This window comes from Pecten maximus, chromosome 6, assembly GCF_902652985.1.
Source record: "Pecten maximus chromosome 6, xPecMax1.1, whole genome shotgun sequence".
Taxonomy (NCBI): Eukaryota; Metazoa; Mollusca; class Bivalvia; order Pectinida; family Pectinidae; genus Pecten; species Pecten maximus.
The window spans coordinates 25,139,239-25,155,829 of NC_047020.1; the positions used below are offsets into that span (position 1 = coordinate 25,139,239).

The 16,591-nt window shown below is 37.6% G+C and overlaps 2 protein-coding genes across 6 annotated transcripts; one reads left to right on the top strand and one right to left on the bottom strand.

Annotated features, from left to right (window-relative positions):
* Positions 1-1,135: 1,135 nt before the first annotated feature.
* LOC117329346 (L-aminoadipate-semialdehyde dehydrogenase-phosphopantetheinyl transferase-like) lies at positions 1,136-7,844 on the bottom strand. Of its 2 annotated transcripts, none has more exons than XM_033887265.1 (6): positions 7,721-7,844; positions 6,538-6,691; positions 5,921-6,137; positions 5,470-5,588; positions 1,685-1,915; positions 1,136-1,389 (listed from the first exon to the last, which is right to left on the bottom strand). In XM_033887265.1, the coding sequence occupies exons 3-6, from the start codon at positions 6,123-6,125 to the stop codon at positions 1,207-1,209; spliced, it is 738 nt and encodes a 245-aa protein (XP_033743156.1). In that variant the 5' UTR covers positions 6,126-6,137; positions 6,538-6,691; positions 7,721-7,844; the 3' UTR covers positions 1,136-1,206. The 2 variants fall into 2 exon arrangements, with proteins under 2 accessions (XP_033743156.1, XP_033743155.1); XM_033887264.1 differs by having other exon boundaries at positions 6,504-6,691.
* A 696-nt stretch (positions 7,845-8,540) lies between these two features.
* On the top strand, positions 8,541-16,071 carry LOC117329347 (GTP-binding protein 8-like). 4 transcript variants are annotated; one of them, XR_004533153.1, is made up of 8 exons: positions 8,541-8,724; positions 10,521-10,901; positions 12,047-12,154; positions 12,564-12,694; positions 14,029-14,128; positions 14,294-14,393; positions 14,893-15,011; positions 15,458-16,071. XR_004533153.1 is itself a non-coding variant. In XM_033887266.1 (7 exons), the coding sequence occupies exons 2-7, from the start codon at positions 10,530-10,532 to the stop codon at positions 15,537-15,539; spliced, it is 912 nt and encodes a 303-aa protein (XP_033743157.1). In that variant the 5' UTR covers positions 8,544-8,724; positions 10,521-10,529; the 3' UTR covers positions 15,540-16,071. The 4 variants fall into 4 exon arrangements, 3 of the variants coding, with proteins under 3 accessions (XP_033743157.1, XP_033743159.1, XP_033743158.1); XM_033887266.1 differs by lacking the exon at positions 14,029-14,128 and having other exon boundaries at positions 8,544-8,724; XM_033887268.1 differs by lacking the exon at positions 14,294-14,393 and having other exon boundaries at positions 8,544-8,724; positions 15,458-15,896.
* Positions 16,072-16,591: the final 520 nt, after the last annotated feature.

Here is a 16,591-nt window from a genome sequence, read left to right on the forward strand (position 1 = left end):
AACAAACATCTTGAATTTTAGACCAAATCCAAATAATAACAACACTTATATAATTAGTCTGGACCATCTAGGATAATTCCAGACAGCTTTGAGAAGGATTCCACAGCACCAATATTAGAATAACAAAGAGGCCCAAGTGCCTTAATGGTCACCTGAATTAGGAAATACATAGAGTTGAGTTATTTTTTGTTTTTTTTTACTAAGAATTTAACACAATTGACTAGTGTCATGTTGAAGAAAGTTCAAAGTCATTCAATTAAACAAACTTTTCAGCCTGTTATCAAAGCATGCCTCTGTCCCAATATCATGATCCTGGGCCTCTTGGTTATTAATAAGTTGTTTTAACGATTTTAACACATTCGACCTCTGTGACCTTGAGAGTACATCAATGTAATTCATTTTTGGTAGCCCTTCATCTCAGCTTGAAACTGGCCCCATATCATGGATATGGTGGGCCTCTCGGTTATGAAGAAACTGTGGTGGCCTTTCATCCAAGCATGCATACATGTGTTCTTGACACAAATACACAACCTGCATGTAGTCAACAAGGCAACTCAGTACTGGGTGCCACCATTACTATATACATTCATAGGTATTTTAATCTTAAACCTAAGGTTCATATATATATATATATATTTATAACATAGTAACACAATTCAAGAAGGAAGACAACTTTATGACTCGTACCCTGACCAGGCCTCGAACTCACGATCTACGGCACCCCATCGCCTAACCAGAAATACCTGTAGCTCATACCGCTGCACCACATCGGTGTTCTTAAAAAAGAACCTTTCAATGGTGCAGTGACAGTCGGCCAAATATTCTGACATGATCATTGTGGAAGTCGTCTATTAGATATGAATACCTGGATCGCAATGTATTTACATACATGGATGTGAATTGTACACATATTACAAATATTCATCGAGTACAACTACGACGGGAAATTCAAATCTTCATCTTCGGATCACCAACACATAGTGCATATGATATATATATATATATATATATATATTGATATATCCATGCAAGTATATACATTGCAATCTAGCTATTCATTTTATCTAACAGACGATATTGTGTCCCTTAATTACTTGTTTACTTGGCTTTGTAGATATACAAACAAACTAACATACAATTAAATTAATATATGTATTGTGTTTTTTAGAACATGGTGAAAACCATAATACTATGTTTGCCTGTATGTCAGGACTTCTGTGCTTGTTTAGATTTCCATTGACTGGGGTCTTCAGCTTTTGGATGAAAGTTCTCCCAAAATGACATATCTGGCTCCGAGAGAGGCTGGACATTTTTCATAATATCTTTATAATCTAACACTTTGAATTCCCCTGCTGTGGACAGCAATTCTTCATTCATATCTTCATTTACCTACAATGAAAATCAACAGGGAATGATTAGGAAAATAGTTTTCTTAAGAGATAAATTGGTAAGAAACAATTATGTCACTATATTTCTTTTTAACAAAATTTAAACGGTTTTGTTATTCACTTTCAAAGGGAGCGTCCTCACATTTACTTCTGAAACATTTAAGGCTGCTCATCCTTCTATGCTATGACAATGAGGTATTAAGTTCCATCAAACCATAGAATCACTATTATGTATTGTGTACATTAAGAAACATGATGGACAGATTTCAAGCACTACAATATTACCACACACTAACCAGTTTTTCCGATGGTGTTTTGCAAGTATTGTTTACAGCGACTGCAATACTATGGTTGTCTAAGAAATGTTCCTCAAATGACCAGTCTGACATGGCTGTCCCATCTATCTTCAGTGTTGTATCGGTAATAACACTAGAGTCTATATTTAGACTTGGAAGATGAAAGTTCAATCTGCCTACCTCAAATCCAATGCCTACACCAAGTGCTTTCACATAACTTTCCTTCAAGCACTAAAAAAAAAAAAAAAAACATATCACAGCTGTATCAAATGTTAATATGAATGGGATGTATATCAATTTAATCCAATTATCTGTACCATGTTTCAAGCACCAGGTAAATGATGATCACTGAACACATTTTTCTTGAAAATAATCTAATAATTAAACTTGTCTTCAGATGACTTTTTTACTACAGGTACCTAACTACTACATATATACATCAATGCATTCACTACACGTTCAAGTATCTCAACAGCACTACAAGGTGCAATGTGACTCAACTTAAAACAGCACCTCCACTGAACACCACACCTCCACTGAACACCATACCTCAACATAACACCACACCTCCACTGAACACCACACCTCCTCTGAACACCACACCTCCACAGAACACCATACCTCAACATAACACCACACCTCCACTAAACACCACACCTTCACTGAACACCACACCTCCACTGAATACCACACCTCTACTGAACACCACCACACCACTGAACACCACCACTGAACACCACTTAACACCACACCTCCACTGAACACCACACCTCCACTGAACACCGCATCTCCACTGAACACCACACCTCCACTAAACAACACATCTCCACTGAACACCACCACTCCACTGAACACCACACCTCCACTGAACACCACACCTCCACTGAACACCACACCTCCACTGAATACCACATCTCCACTGAACACCATACCTCCACTGAACACCACCACTCCACTGAACACCACCACTCCACTGAACACCACACCTCCACAGAACACCACACCTCCACAGAACACCAAACCTCCACTGAACACCACCACTCCACAGAACACCACCACTCCACTGAACACCACCACTCCACTAAACACCACACCTCCACAGAACACCACACCTCCACTAAACACCACACCTCAACATAACACCACACCTCCACTTAACACCACACCTCCACTTAACAACACATCTCCACTGAACACCACACCTCCACTAAACACCACACCTCAACATAACACCACACCTCCACTAAACACTACACCTCCTCTAAACACCACACCTCCACGAAACACTACACCTCCACTAAACACCACACCTTCACTTAACACCACACCTCTACTGAATACCACACCTCCACTGAACCCCACACCTCCACTAAACACCACACCTCCACTGAACACCACACCTCAACATAACACCACACCTCCACTTAACACCACACCTCCACTAAACAACACACCTCCACTGAATACCACACCTCCAACTGAACCCCACACCTCCACTAAACACCACACCTCCACTGAACACCACACCTCTACTGAACCCCACACCTCCACTAAACACCACACCTCTACTGAACCCCACACCTCCACTAAACACCACACCTCCACTGAACACCACACCTCAACATAACACCACACCTCCACTGAACACCACACCTCCACTAAACACCACACCTCCACTTAACACCACACCTCCACTGAACACCACACCTCCACTAAACACCACACCTCCACTGAATACCACACCTCTACTGAATACCACACCTCCACTGAACACCACACCTCTACTGAACCCCACACCTCCACTAAACACCACACCTCCACTGAACACCACACCTCCACTGAATACCACACCTCCACTAAACACCACACCTCAACATAACACCACACCTCCACTGAACACCACACCTCCACTAAACAACACACCTCCACTGAATACCACACCTCCACTGAACCCCACACCTCCACTAAACACCACACCTCCACTGAACACCACACCTCCACTAAAAACCAAACCTCCACTGAATACCACATCTCTACTGAATACCACACCTCCACTGAACACCACACCTCCACTGAACACCACACCTCAACATAACACCACACCTCAACTGAACCCCACACCTCCACTAAACACCACACCTCCACTGAACACCACACCTCCACTTAACACCACACCTCCACAGAACACCACACCTCCACTTAACACCACACCTCCACTAATTACCACATCTCAACATAACACCACACCTCCACTGAACACCACCACTCCACTAAACACCACACCTTCACTGAACACCACATCTCCACTTAACACCACACCTCCACTTAACACCACACCTCCACTGAACACCACACCTCCACTAAACACCATACCTCCACTGAACACCACACCTCCACTGAACACCACACCTCAACAAACACCACACCTCAACATAACACCACACCTCCACTAACACCACACCTCCACTGAACCACACCCCCTGACACACACCTCCACTAACACACACCTCCACTATCCACTGAACACCCACACCTCCACTGAACACCACACCTCAACATAACACCACACCTCCACTAAACAACACACCTCCACATAACACCACACCTCCACTAACACCACACCTCCACTAACACCACACCTCCACTAACACCACACCTCCAACATAACCACACCTCCCAATAAACACTCAAAAACACACCTCACCCACCCACTAACACCACACCTCCAAACAATCAAACACACACACCTCCACTGAACACCACACCACCTCACTCCACTAACACCACCACCTCCACTAAACCACCCACACCTCACTATAAACACCACACCTCACTAACACCAACCCACACCTCACACTAACAAACACCACACCTCCACTTAACACCACACCTCCACATAACACCACACCTCCACTAAACACCACACCTCCACTAAACACCACACTTTCACTAAACACCACACCTCCACTGAACATCACACCTCCACTTAACACCACACCTCCACTGAACACCACACCTCCACTGAACATCACACCTCCACTTAACACCACACTTTCACTAAACACCACACCTCCACTTAACATCACACCTCCACAGAACACCACACCTCCACTGGACACCACACCTCCACATAACACCACACCTCCACTGAATACCACACCTCCACTTAACACCACACCTCCACTAAACACCACACCTCCACTGAACACCACACCTCCACTAAACACCACACCTCCACTTAACACCACACCTCCACTGAACACCACACCTCCACTGAACACCACACCTCCACTAAACACCACACTTTCACTAAACACCACACCTCCACTGAACATCACACCTCCACTTAACACCACATCATCACTAAACACCACACCTCCACTAAACACTGCACCTCCACTGAACACCACACCTCCACTAAACACCACACCTCCACTGAACACCACACCTCCACTGAACACCACACTGAACACCACACCTCCACTGGACACCACACCTACACTCTTTTTCAAGGCAGGGGAACTTGTTTATGATTAGAATCAATAATTCTTATACAAGAGACTGGGAAATCTTAAATAGCTACCAAAGGCTAGATTTTTCTGTCCTGTCCCATGGTACCTTTTGGCAACATTTGGTACAAAATTATATCATATTGATAAAACGACATCATATTAAGTGGACATGTCATCATGGTAACGATAGACACCTACATGAACATGCCACAAATCTACACATTTCCTATAAACCTTTTATTTTATATGTAACAATGGCTACTATAACCATACCCAGAGTCTGAAGAAAAGTTTAAGTTGTTCCTTGTCTGTGGTAGGAGATCGGATCAGCTGCCATTCTTCTGCAGTGAATTGTCTCCTCATAGTTTGGAAGAAACTAGCGACATCTGTGCCTGCCCACAAAACATTCATATGTTTATACCTACAGAAAAGCTATCAAGTACAGGCAAATGAGTAGAGATCTGGAACTTGGTGATAGATTTTCATGTTAAGGAGGATAGGCATCTGGTTTGCTCTATCAACATATAATTACAACCTTGTGTACGAACATTTCTACCATGCAGTTTTGAAGGCTACACTCACGGTACAGAGATATATAATTACACTGTGAAAGTTTGCCATCAGCTAAATACCATGGTTATTACAACATTTATGATAACAATGTACACTTCAATTCTTTTTCAAGAATCTCTTAATCAGTAAATATTTGCCTAAACTTACTAACGTGTTTCCAATTTCATGACATCAGCACCAAGATTACAGTTTGCTTGTGCTGCTAAGACAGCATAATCTCCCTGGTGTGAAACGTTGAAACTAAAATGATCCACATCAGTCCTGCCTGTGAGGTACGGTTTTCCCTTCTCCGATCGGGCTAGGGTCACTTCCTTATATGGAATGTTGAGGTATTCTGAGACAACCTTTCTAATCATTAACCGTCCAATCTATGATAAAAACGTTTGAAATGTACTTTTATACCAAAAACAGACACTGATCAATACTTCAATTACAAATGAAACAGCATACACATTGGTCTAAGGTCCAGTGACTGGCTTCAGTTTTAGATTCCCCAATTAGCTATATTTAGAAGGTCTAGTTATATTGACTGGGGTATCTCCTCCATTTTTACCAACCTGACCACAGGAAAGATATTATGATGCTGTCAATATATTTCAGTGTTAATAGGAGTTCTCACGAGGTAAAGAACAACCAGAAATTTTGCAACTTGTGCGAAATGTCCTCCTAATATCAATCACCAAGAAAATAAATATGTTGTGTAAAACAATTATTTGCCAGAGATAGAAAGTTACCATGGATGATTTTGCATCTTTCTTGAACACAAACTTGCTGATCCTCTGTGTTTCTTCAGGCTGCACACACTGGTTACATAGTATCCAGTCCTCGGCAGAGGGGGACCACGCCCGGAAGTTAAATGCCCACCGAACACTCATCCTTACATATTGTCTCCCAGCCATCCACCCATCACAGCTAGTCCAGTCTGAAACAGATGAAGTTTACAGTCAGGTACAATGTGTAATAAGTACTGTGTTTATATTCTTGCCCTGTCTCATTCCTACTCACTAAAATAACACTGTAGCACTACCTGCATTAGGGTGCAGACTGTAAATAATAACCTCATATGGCTGAATTCACGCTTAGGCCAGCTGATCATTTATGAAACACACCTGCATAATTGTTTGTGGAGAATAGTGAATTGATAGGTGCCTAGGTGGATATATGTAAGATCATATATTATACTAATTATATAAGGAAAACTTTCATTTTCCGAATGATTCTACAGATACTGTATTTTTGAACACTTAATGATCAGAGACACAATTCTTTCTGCTAGAAAGTAATTATCAAAATGAGATATTTCAAAATGCCAGCTTTATTTTCTATATGTACACAACATAGGTACAGATTCATACAATAGAGAGGCATCATTCTTTTTTAACTGAATGTTAAATTGACCCATGCCATCCAATAAGGATTATACATGTATGTGCCTACAGCATACATGTATATACATGTATATGTCCAAATATGCCATATGCATAGACCAACAAATTATGATGTCCATGACAGCCAGATATGGACTGAATATACCTGGGTATGAAGTCTATATAGATTGGTCAGTATATAATTATACATATACGTGTATAACTGACTTGCTGCAGTAAACTAAATGATATATATCACTAATGACTGACAAGCATAATGTATATCTGTAGATATGTGTTATACCAATATAATAGTGAAATCAGGATTTCTTCCCGACCTGTACAGTACCGTAGTTAATTCAAAATTTAGGTCTTAATACAAATGTATTGATTTAACGTATAGCGGCTATAGCCCATGTGACTCTATTGAAAACCAAGGTTAGTTGTAAACGTTATAATTAGTAACGATATCGAAAGTAGTCCGGCATATTCAAATGGTGTCAGATTTATAACCACTTCGTGGGTTTTCTTTGAGTATTTAGATAAAGAAGAATGGTGGGTGGAGGTGAACATAAAATACGTACGTGTAAGTGTACCTAACACCGTGGTCTATCAATACCGTATACGTAACAAATCATCAGTTTGTCCCATCTTCCACTAACATCCGGGCACTCGCTTTTAATGTGAAGATACTTGTACGTCGTTTCCGTCCCCGACCTGTACAAATTAATACGAATGACGAAGAAAAAACCAATTCACTTTGAATGAAATCTTGAAATTTCCTAGATCTTTTGATCCGATTTCCCCCATATTGTCATTTACACTACGCGTCTCGGCTGATACTGTACTGAGCCTATATATTGTTTAATTTATTCCTTTTCAGTTCTAACAAACAGCAGAGACATATATACAGATCTGTATATATGTCTTTGCAAACAGTTAATATAACCAGAGACATAATATTTCTCTGATATAACTAAGAACTTAGATATCGATCTCTGAGTTAATCCAGAAACTAGTAAATCTATCATTTTCATTGAGAAAAGACATCACTTCACTTTCACAATGTTTTTGGACAGTATCGTAACCGTTTGAACGGACATTCATGTTAAAGATGAGTTAAATTAACGTGTTAGGATAATACAACACATTCATAAGTTTAACCAAAGACATATGTATATGTCTCTGGTTTAACCAGAGACGTATACAAGTCTCTGGTTTAACCAGGGACGTCTCTTGTTTAACACATTAAAAGTCGTAGCTATTTAACGCATTAAAAACAAATCCTTATTTTCACGCAAAATTTAAATCTGACATATATTTTCTCACAGAACTGCCGTTTTGTTTTCCGAAGGATTACCGTTTAGTAAAAGAGTCGGAGTAAGCAGTGACGTACGAAATTTCATCGCGACTATTTCCAACATGGCTGCGCCCTAGCTAGCACCACGACGAGCCGCTATCTGCTTTAGTATAAGCAGATACTTGTATATACAAGTCTCTGGTATAAGCTACAGCTCTGTATTCACTGTTGACATTCAGTTTTTCATTATGAATATCAAAGAACATTAAACACCTTCAGATTTTAAAGGTAAATATTTTATCTAGCACTGAAGTGCAACAAGGTGTAAAGCCCGGGTGCCAGACGTTTCGCCCCAATGTCACAATGTCCCATGCCACAATGTCCCAATTTTTTTTCTTAATGTCCCAAATTTCTGTCACAATGTCCCAAGGAGGGTGTCACAATGTCCAAAATTATTTGGGACATTGTGCCTGTCATTTCCACAATGTCCCAAAATACTTTGCCACAATGTCCCAAATGTTACTACAATGTCCCAAAATGTTTCTCATGTTTTAAAAAGATGGAAAATTGTGAGAGTGAAATATCATCATATACATTGGCTACTTACCACTTATTACAGGATATGTACACGTTTTATACCATTTATTCACCGTACAGTGTGGTGTAAATGGGGCTTAAAGTGTACCCTGAACGAAAAATTATATTTAAATATGTTGGTATTGATTAATAAACAAGAATGCAGAAAACCGCATCAAAATCGGCCGACCCATTACCGAGTAATTGCGATTTTTCTCGAAAACACACCTGATATGAAGCCCAAAGCGGAATACTCCGTTTTGGGGACCTCTGACCTGTGACGTCACAGTTTAAACACGATCGGAGCCGCCATATAGGAAATATATATATACAAACAAACGTGAACACGTGCCTGTAGTTAATGCGAATAAGACAACAAAAAGGAAAGTGCTGAATAAATTCTCTGAGTTATATTTGTGAATTAGTTAATAACAAGTGCTACCGAAACCAGGGGCATATAATTTTCTTTTGAAAAGGTGCCATATATAATATGTAGCATCTCACTAATTTTCTCTCATAACGAGCCATATACAACATGTAACATCTTACTAATTTTCTATTATAACGGGCCAAATACAAAGTGTATCATCTTATTTATTTTCTATTATAACAGGTCGTATATAACATGCATATTTATTTCATTTTATTTTTTGTTTAGCGGTATACTAACCCATTCAAACTTGAGAATTTTGGGACATTGTGGCAAGGTATTTTGAGACATTCTTGTAATGACAGGCACAATGTCCCCAAATAATTTGGGACATGGTGACAGAAATTTGGGACATTAGGAAAAAAATTTGGGACATTGTGGCATGGGACATTGTGACATTGGGGCAAAACGTCTGTAATTCAGTAAAGCCCGACGTCCCTGTGCAATGTCTAAGCTAAAGCTTATTCAACTTATTGACTATTTCGAGTTTCCTCTGGCCCACATCAGACATGGTGCCAGGGCCAAAGGAAACCCGGACTACAGGCGAACATACAGATGTCGCCATTGCTGTGCAGTGTGGGAGTTATTGCTCGTTGCATGTGACATATATAATATTTACATATTACATGTATCTGTGAAGATCTGAGTGATTGGCTAATCAAATGCTTTAGATTTTCTTTTAGTGTTACTATTTAAAATGACGATATAGGTCTCAGCTGCAGGTTGAAATATGTTCAACTCACTCAATTAGTCTTTGACTATAAAAAACACCTTGAATTATGTCAGTAACAGTCATGCATGGTTTCAGACACTCATGTATATAGGTCACTATACTTTTTCATGTTTACACACAATTTATTAAATTAAGACAATTGCAACACACTTTACATATAATTGTCGATATTAAATTTAAACCGTAGTTGTTTATACTTTTAACAATTGTTGATTATCCATCCAAAGTGAAATTAAAACTGATTATTTCATTATCTATTTAAGCATATTATTATTTTCAGAAACCAACACATATCAACAAAATACGTACCCTTTACTGTACACTTTTTTTTTTTTGGTAATTCAGATTGACAGAATGAAGTTCCACAGGTTACTGAAACATCAAGGGATGACCGTGCTTACAAAGGACAACTGTACCTGGAGTAAACTCTCAATGCTGTTGAGAAATACATCTCGGGGATCTTTTGGTGTCTGCTCCTCATCCAAGAGATCCTGTTTATCCAAAACATACCAAGCAAATCAACTGACAAAATACAATCCAATCAGTGAGTTGCAGCCTTTTGTGGCTGTGCCAATCATACCTGATGGGACTGTTCCTTTCAATCCTTCCGAGTCGGAAATAAAGTCTGCTTCAACTTTCTTTGAACCTAAAACAAAGTTACATGAGATAAAACATATCAAAACAGCTGCAAAGATCCCTGATCTACCCACCTATGATATTCCAGAGGTAATTAAATATAGGTAATAAATACCGTATTTGACCTAATAAGGGCGCCTGCCCTAATAAGGGCGCCCCTACCTTTTTTCAAGGAACTAAATCTTTGACTGAGTGTCAAAATGGTGTCAAAATGGTGTTCAAAAGTAATAATTCATGTGAAATATTTTGCTACTTTATGTGTTCAATTTTCTTCAGCAAATTAAGTAGCTGGAACACATGTTTTCGCCACATTTTGTGTATTCCTACAGGCTACAGATGACATGTCAGTGCAAAGAGCACCCAAAACTAAACACACATACAAATAATAACTTACCATCTTTATTTGAAGATAAAGTAAAGACTTCATTCTTGTTGATAAATAACTTTTGTTCAGAACAGAAAGCTAGTAAAAGACATTGTAAATCAATTATTAGGTCAAAGAAAACGATGTCTGATATGATCTGGGAAATCACCTGTTTCTATAAATAGAACACAAAAGAGTTCCATTTGAACATAAATGGTGGAACACACATTCTCTGGTCAAAAGATCAGCTGGCATGGTTTACAAGTTTACAGGAGTATTCAAGTGATGTTTAAGCTTAATATATGATAATGAATAGATATCTTCATCTGGAATATTTTTATGACTGAATATTTTACCGTTTCCACAACCTTGGGTATTCTGCTATAAGGTATAGTCTGTTTCATAAAACTTCAGAATAACTAATCTTAAAAAGGGCGCCCCCACTGTCAATTACCCGCGCCCTGCGCCCTTATTAGGTCAAATACGGTATAAGTTTTTAATTTAAAGACAACAAAGCAAAATTACTTGTATTTATCCTCAAATAAGCCCGGCTCTTCTTGTGTAAAATAATTAGCATTATAAATTTTGGATAGGTATTATTTGTTGACCACATTTAACTTTTTATTCTGCAAAAATTAAAAAAAGGGGGCTTATATTATTTGTGGATACTTAATGTGGTACTTTTATTTGATTTATATTGTTGTCATTATTCTGTCCACATAGAATAAATTAACCAGCCATAAGTTTAAGTGTTTTCATGCTGTAAATATTCTCATTTTATAATACAAATTTACATTATTGCATCAGTAGGATATAGTAAACAAAACAATTGACATTGAACTGACATATATCCATTTACACAATATTTCAGGTAGCATTTATTGGTCGAAGCAATGTTGGCAAATCTTCTTTGATAAAAACCCTGTTTTCAAAAGCTCCAAATGAAGTTCTTCGAAAATTATCAGTGTCGTCCAAACCTGTGAGTATTGTCTAATGATAGTGTGCACTGTTATTGGTTTCAATGAAAATTGATGACAATCATGATTACAGTTTAGTTATCTAATAGTTTCTTTGAATCTTGATAGGCATTACGAGTATAATCATTATATGTAGCTTTTTGGTTTAAATCAGCTATTTTTGAAATTGTCATTTTCTTTGTTTTCTTTCTTTTTAAGGGTTTTAATCTTGTCCTTGGATCTCCTTACATAAATAAACAATTGACATGAAATGGGTACCAGCACTTAACTATTTAAAAAAAACTTAGAGGTACATAAAGCACATTGGTAATATAAGAAATGGTAAACTCCACTAATATAATTATGTTTAGCAATTTGTTGCAGGTTTCAATACTCATTAATTGTTGTGTTTTGTTGTGTGGTTGGTTACAGGGGCGTACCAAAGCATTGCAGCTCTACCAGGCAGGAGAGGTGTTCACATTGGTGGACATGCCTGGCTATGGACACCATATGCCTCACTACTTCACTGACTGTGTGGAATCCTACTTCAAACAAAGAACCAAGTGGGTATTCTGATATGCTAAGGTTGATTTGACCACTAGTCAAGGCTTGTAGTTTATGTTAGACAATTAATTTTGTAAGGATCAAACCCTCTGGTTGATTGACGGCTTACTTTTTATATAAACATCAAAAGAAGGCCTCTTGTGAACTTTCAAAATGCTTCAGAAATTATTACAACATGTTTACATTTATATAGCAGAATCAAACATTCTTCATAAATGGAAGCTTTGCCAAAACTGTGAATTCTATGATTCTGTGTTCTCATGTTTCCCTCTATAGGGATGAGGTAAATTTGACTATCAGTATTTAAAGTTTATACTGAGAAATCACTAGTGAAAATCTGGAGAGGGAAGAAAGTCTTAACTCAGAGGGTTGAGATCACTTGTCTCATTCCCAAGGGGGTTAATGATTGGGATTTTTTCTCTTACCCTGTTTACCCTTGAATGTATCTAAATTATGTATAATATTGTTGTTACATCAATGCAAAACGATGTCAATGTGACATGATTGAAATGTCGAAGTGACTTCATAATATTGTTGCTGCGATGTCATACAGTTGTTGAGAAAATGCAAAGAGCATGTAGCTTGTCTCATCCCTGAGGTGAGATAAGAATGGCAGTTTCATGGTTGCACATTTTGGCCCTAACTGACCTCAAGGGGTTCAGACACCAAAGTAGTCAGATTATGAGATAAGTAATAGTTTTTTACAATTTCCTAGCTAAGACCAAGATTTTCTAGAATCAAACATTCAATTAAGCATTGATGTCATTTTTTTTAGTTTCATCGGGGTATGAAACAAATTTTGTTTGCAAACTGTATGAATCCGCGTAGCGGATTCTTACAAAAGTTTGCTAATAACTCACCTGTGTACCGATGTACATGAAAGACCACTGAATTATAGGTGCCATGCCAGCATAAAACATTTGTAAAGTATTTGTCTTCTTTTAGTCTTTTATATTACCTGTACATGTATTATCTTTTAATAATTTGTTATTAATTAATTATAATACAAATGTGATTTAAGGAACCCAAAGGGAATAGCTGGTACTATTGATAGATGATATAAGCTTGGCTTAATGATTGTACGTCATATCAAATTTGTTCACATTTTTGACATATTTAACAGACATTAAGCATCAATATGATTTTATGTTCAGACTATAAAGCTGAATTGAAGTGCTCTTGATAAAATTAAAATGCACATCTTTGATGAAGATCAAATAAATAAAACACAAATGAGCACCTGATTTCACTTTCAATTGACTTTTCCGATGTATCATGGCATCATGGCATATATTCAAATTACTGCAAACTGATTTTTTTTCATTCATTTCAGGCTAGTCAGGTCATTTATATTAATAGATGCAGTAGTTGGAATTACTGAGAATGACATGATAGGCCTGCAAATGATGGAGGAAATGGTTATCCCTTATGTAGTGAGTTATCTACCTTTAATTGATCTATACAGTGTAATATAACATTTCAGGGCAGGTTTGTAGGATAAATAGGCAGAAATCAAACCCTGGATAGAAGATGTTTGATTTTAATACAGGCTGTAACTGAAGGCAATTTACTCTATTGATTGTGGCTGAATTTTGTAGCTTGGAGATGGTGTTCATTCTGATTGACGGTGAGATAGGATTAACTTCACTGGATAAGGAAATGCTGGAGAAGTTACAGGTCTTCTCCGCAGTTCACTGTGTACGTAGCTAATAATATAACTTATTGAACAGTATTACTATTTAAAGAGAAGCATTGTTTCATGTACTTAGTACAAGTGTTAGGTTATGCTAATAATGGTTCATATATTGTAAAGTACAACATACCTGGTAATATGGCATTAACTTAATTTACATGTATTCACTTTAAGTAGAAAAATTCTAAGGAATTATTGTCTCATTAATATAAATGAAATTATCAATTAAAATATTAATTCAGCACTCTTGTTATAGTATTTGAATTGTTGATTTTCAAAGTTTCTTTAGGAAATTTTCACTTATACTCTAGTACAGAGAACATTTTGCTGTCACTGTTGTTTGAAGATTTATTGATTAATTATACTGTATATATCAATTAGTACCTCAGCATTATGTACAGCCGTAGAGTGATCAGGATAAATGTGTTTTATCCAGTTTAACTAGTCTCTTTCCATTTTGTATATAGTTTTACATGTCTGAAGTTTACACATCTTTGCTTACAGATGGTATTGACGAAGATTGACAAGGCTAACAGACACAGGCTACTGGGGAACTTAATGTCCGTGATGCAGTACAGAGATAAACACAACAAATACTGTCTACCACAGCCTTTTCTTGTCAGGTATTCCTCATTTTTAATATTTCCCGTCACAGCCTGAATATAGAGACAAACCTTTCTATAAAGACCTTTCATGCCAAATCAACTGATGCATTGTTTAGGTGGTTGTTATACAGTGGCACATAGTAAAAACAGTTGTTATAGACAGGGGTCATTATGTACAAGTGGTCACAGTTGTTATAGACAGGGGTCATAATGTACAAGTGGTCACAGTTGTTATAGACAGGGGTTATTATGTACAAGTGGTCACAGTTGTTATAGACAGGGGTCATAATGTACAAGTGGTCACAGTTGTTATAGACAGGGGTCATTATGTAGAAGTGGTCACCAGAGCACATAGGTTTTATAGTTAGTAAAAGTTTAGTATTTAATGCATGACACCAATTAAATTAATTATTATATTGTTGTACTTCATGTATTAACTATACATTCATTATCTCTCTTGACAGTGCCCACACTGGTGAAGGAATAGAACTTCTGAAGACATTTATTGCGTATGTGACTGGCAACATGCTAGTGATTGGATCTTGATCAGAAATACAGCATCAACAAGCTACATGCATTGAGGACAAGACCTTGAAAATTCAGGAACTCCGTCTATTAGACGTCCTTTACCTATGTTACTGGAAAAATGCTATTGATTAACCGTTTCTTGATAGTATGATGTATGTTAATGACTTTCATAAGCTGAATGAATACAGCTTCCTTTACCATAGGTATAATGTACAAGTGGTTGTACATGTGTCACAAACTTTGTACGTGCCTGCACACACCTATCACCTGTATGTATGCGACTTAACAAACTCTAATTGCTGATTATATGAGTAAATGTGAATTTACATGTATTACTGTAAACATGGGAGCAGAAACAGTACCTGATTGCTTTTTATCAAAGTCTGATACAGAAGACAGTTTGTGTATATTCAGAGTGGGAACAGCAACCGTTACATGAGAATCTCGACATCATAGCAGGATTTTTTCTGATTGCTCATAGCTTGCTTCATTTTGAACATGTGATGGACTGTCACATGCAAGAGAAATAATAAAACAGCAAATTCATATTTGTGATTTCATATTTTTATTTATTTTATATGTTGTTAGATTAGTAATCATTAATATATAAACGTGGATAACAAAAGTACAAATACATTCAGTTTGAGATTTATTGACCAATTTGAAAACAGTTTTCATCTCAGTAAATACTGGACCCTGGTCAATTCTAAACATCAAAGACTTTTTATATACACTTTTATATGCAGAACAACAGCATTTGTTTCACTTAAATGGCTCTCTTTCTTATAGAACAGGTATATATATCTTGGCAGACCAGCAAAATTGATGCAGATTTAGTTGGAAGGCATTTCCAAAACTTGCCAGGATATTATTTATATATTAGAGAACTTTTAAACTCTGTATGTACTTCTAGGTATAATAAATAATGAGGATGAAGCATCAACATCTGGATTCCGTAGTTTTATTAGCAGGTTGACATGTTTCGGCTAGCTAGGCTAGCCGTCATCAGAACCAAACATGTCAACCTGCTAATAAAACTACGGAATCCAGATGTTGATGCTCCATCCTCA

Bases quoted from the DNA above. Each gene is read 5' to 3' on its own strand.
- LOC117329346 (XM_033887264.1), bottom strand. From the start codon at position 6,668: ATGGCTGGGAGACAATATGTAAGGATGAGTGTTCGGTGGGCATTTAAC. The intron at 5,589-5,920 runs GTTAGTAAGTTT...TTTTGTGGGCAG, and splicing joins TGTCATGAAATTGGAAACAC to GCACAGATGTCGCTAGTTTC. The intron at 1,390-1,684 runs GTTAGTGTGTGG...TTTTCATTGTAG, and splicing joins AAACACCATCGGAAAAACTG to GTAAATGAAGATATGAATGA.
- LOC117329347 (XM_033887266.1), top strand. From the start codon at position 10,530: ATGAAGTTCCACAGGTTACTGAAACATCAAGGGATGACCGTGCTTACA. The intron at 10,902-12,046 runs GTAATTAAATAT...ACAATATTTCAG, and splicing joins CCACCTATGATATTCCAGAG to GTAGCATTTATTGGTCGAAG. The intron at 12,155-12,563 runs GTGAGTATTGTC...GGTTGGTTACAG, and splicing joins TATCAGTGTCGTCCAAACCT to GGGCGTACCAAAGCATTGCA.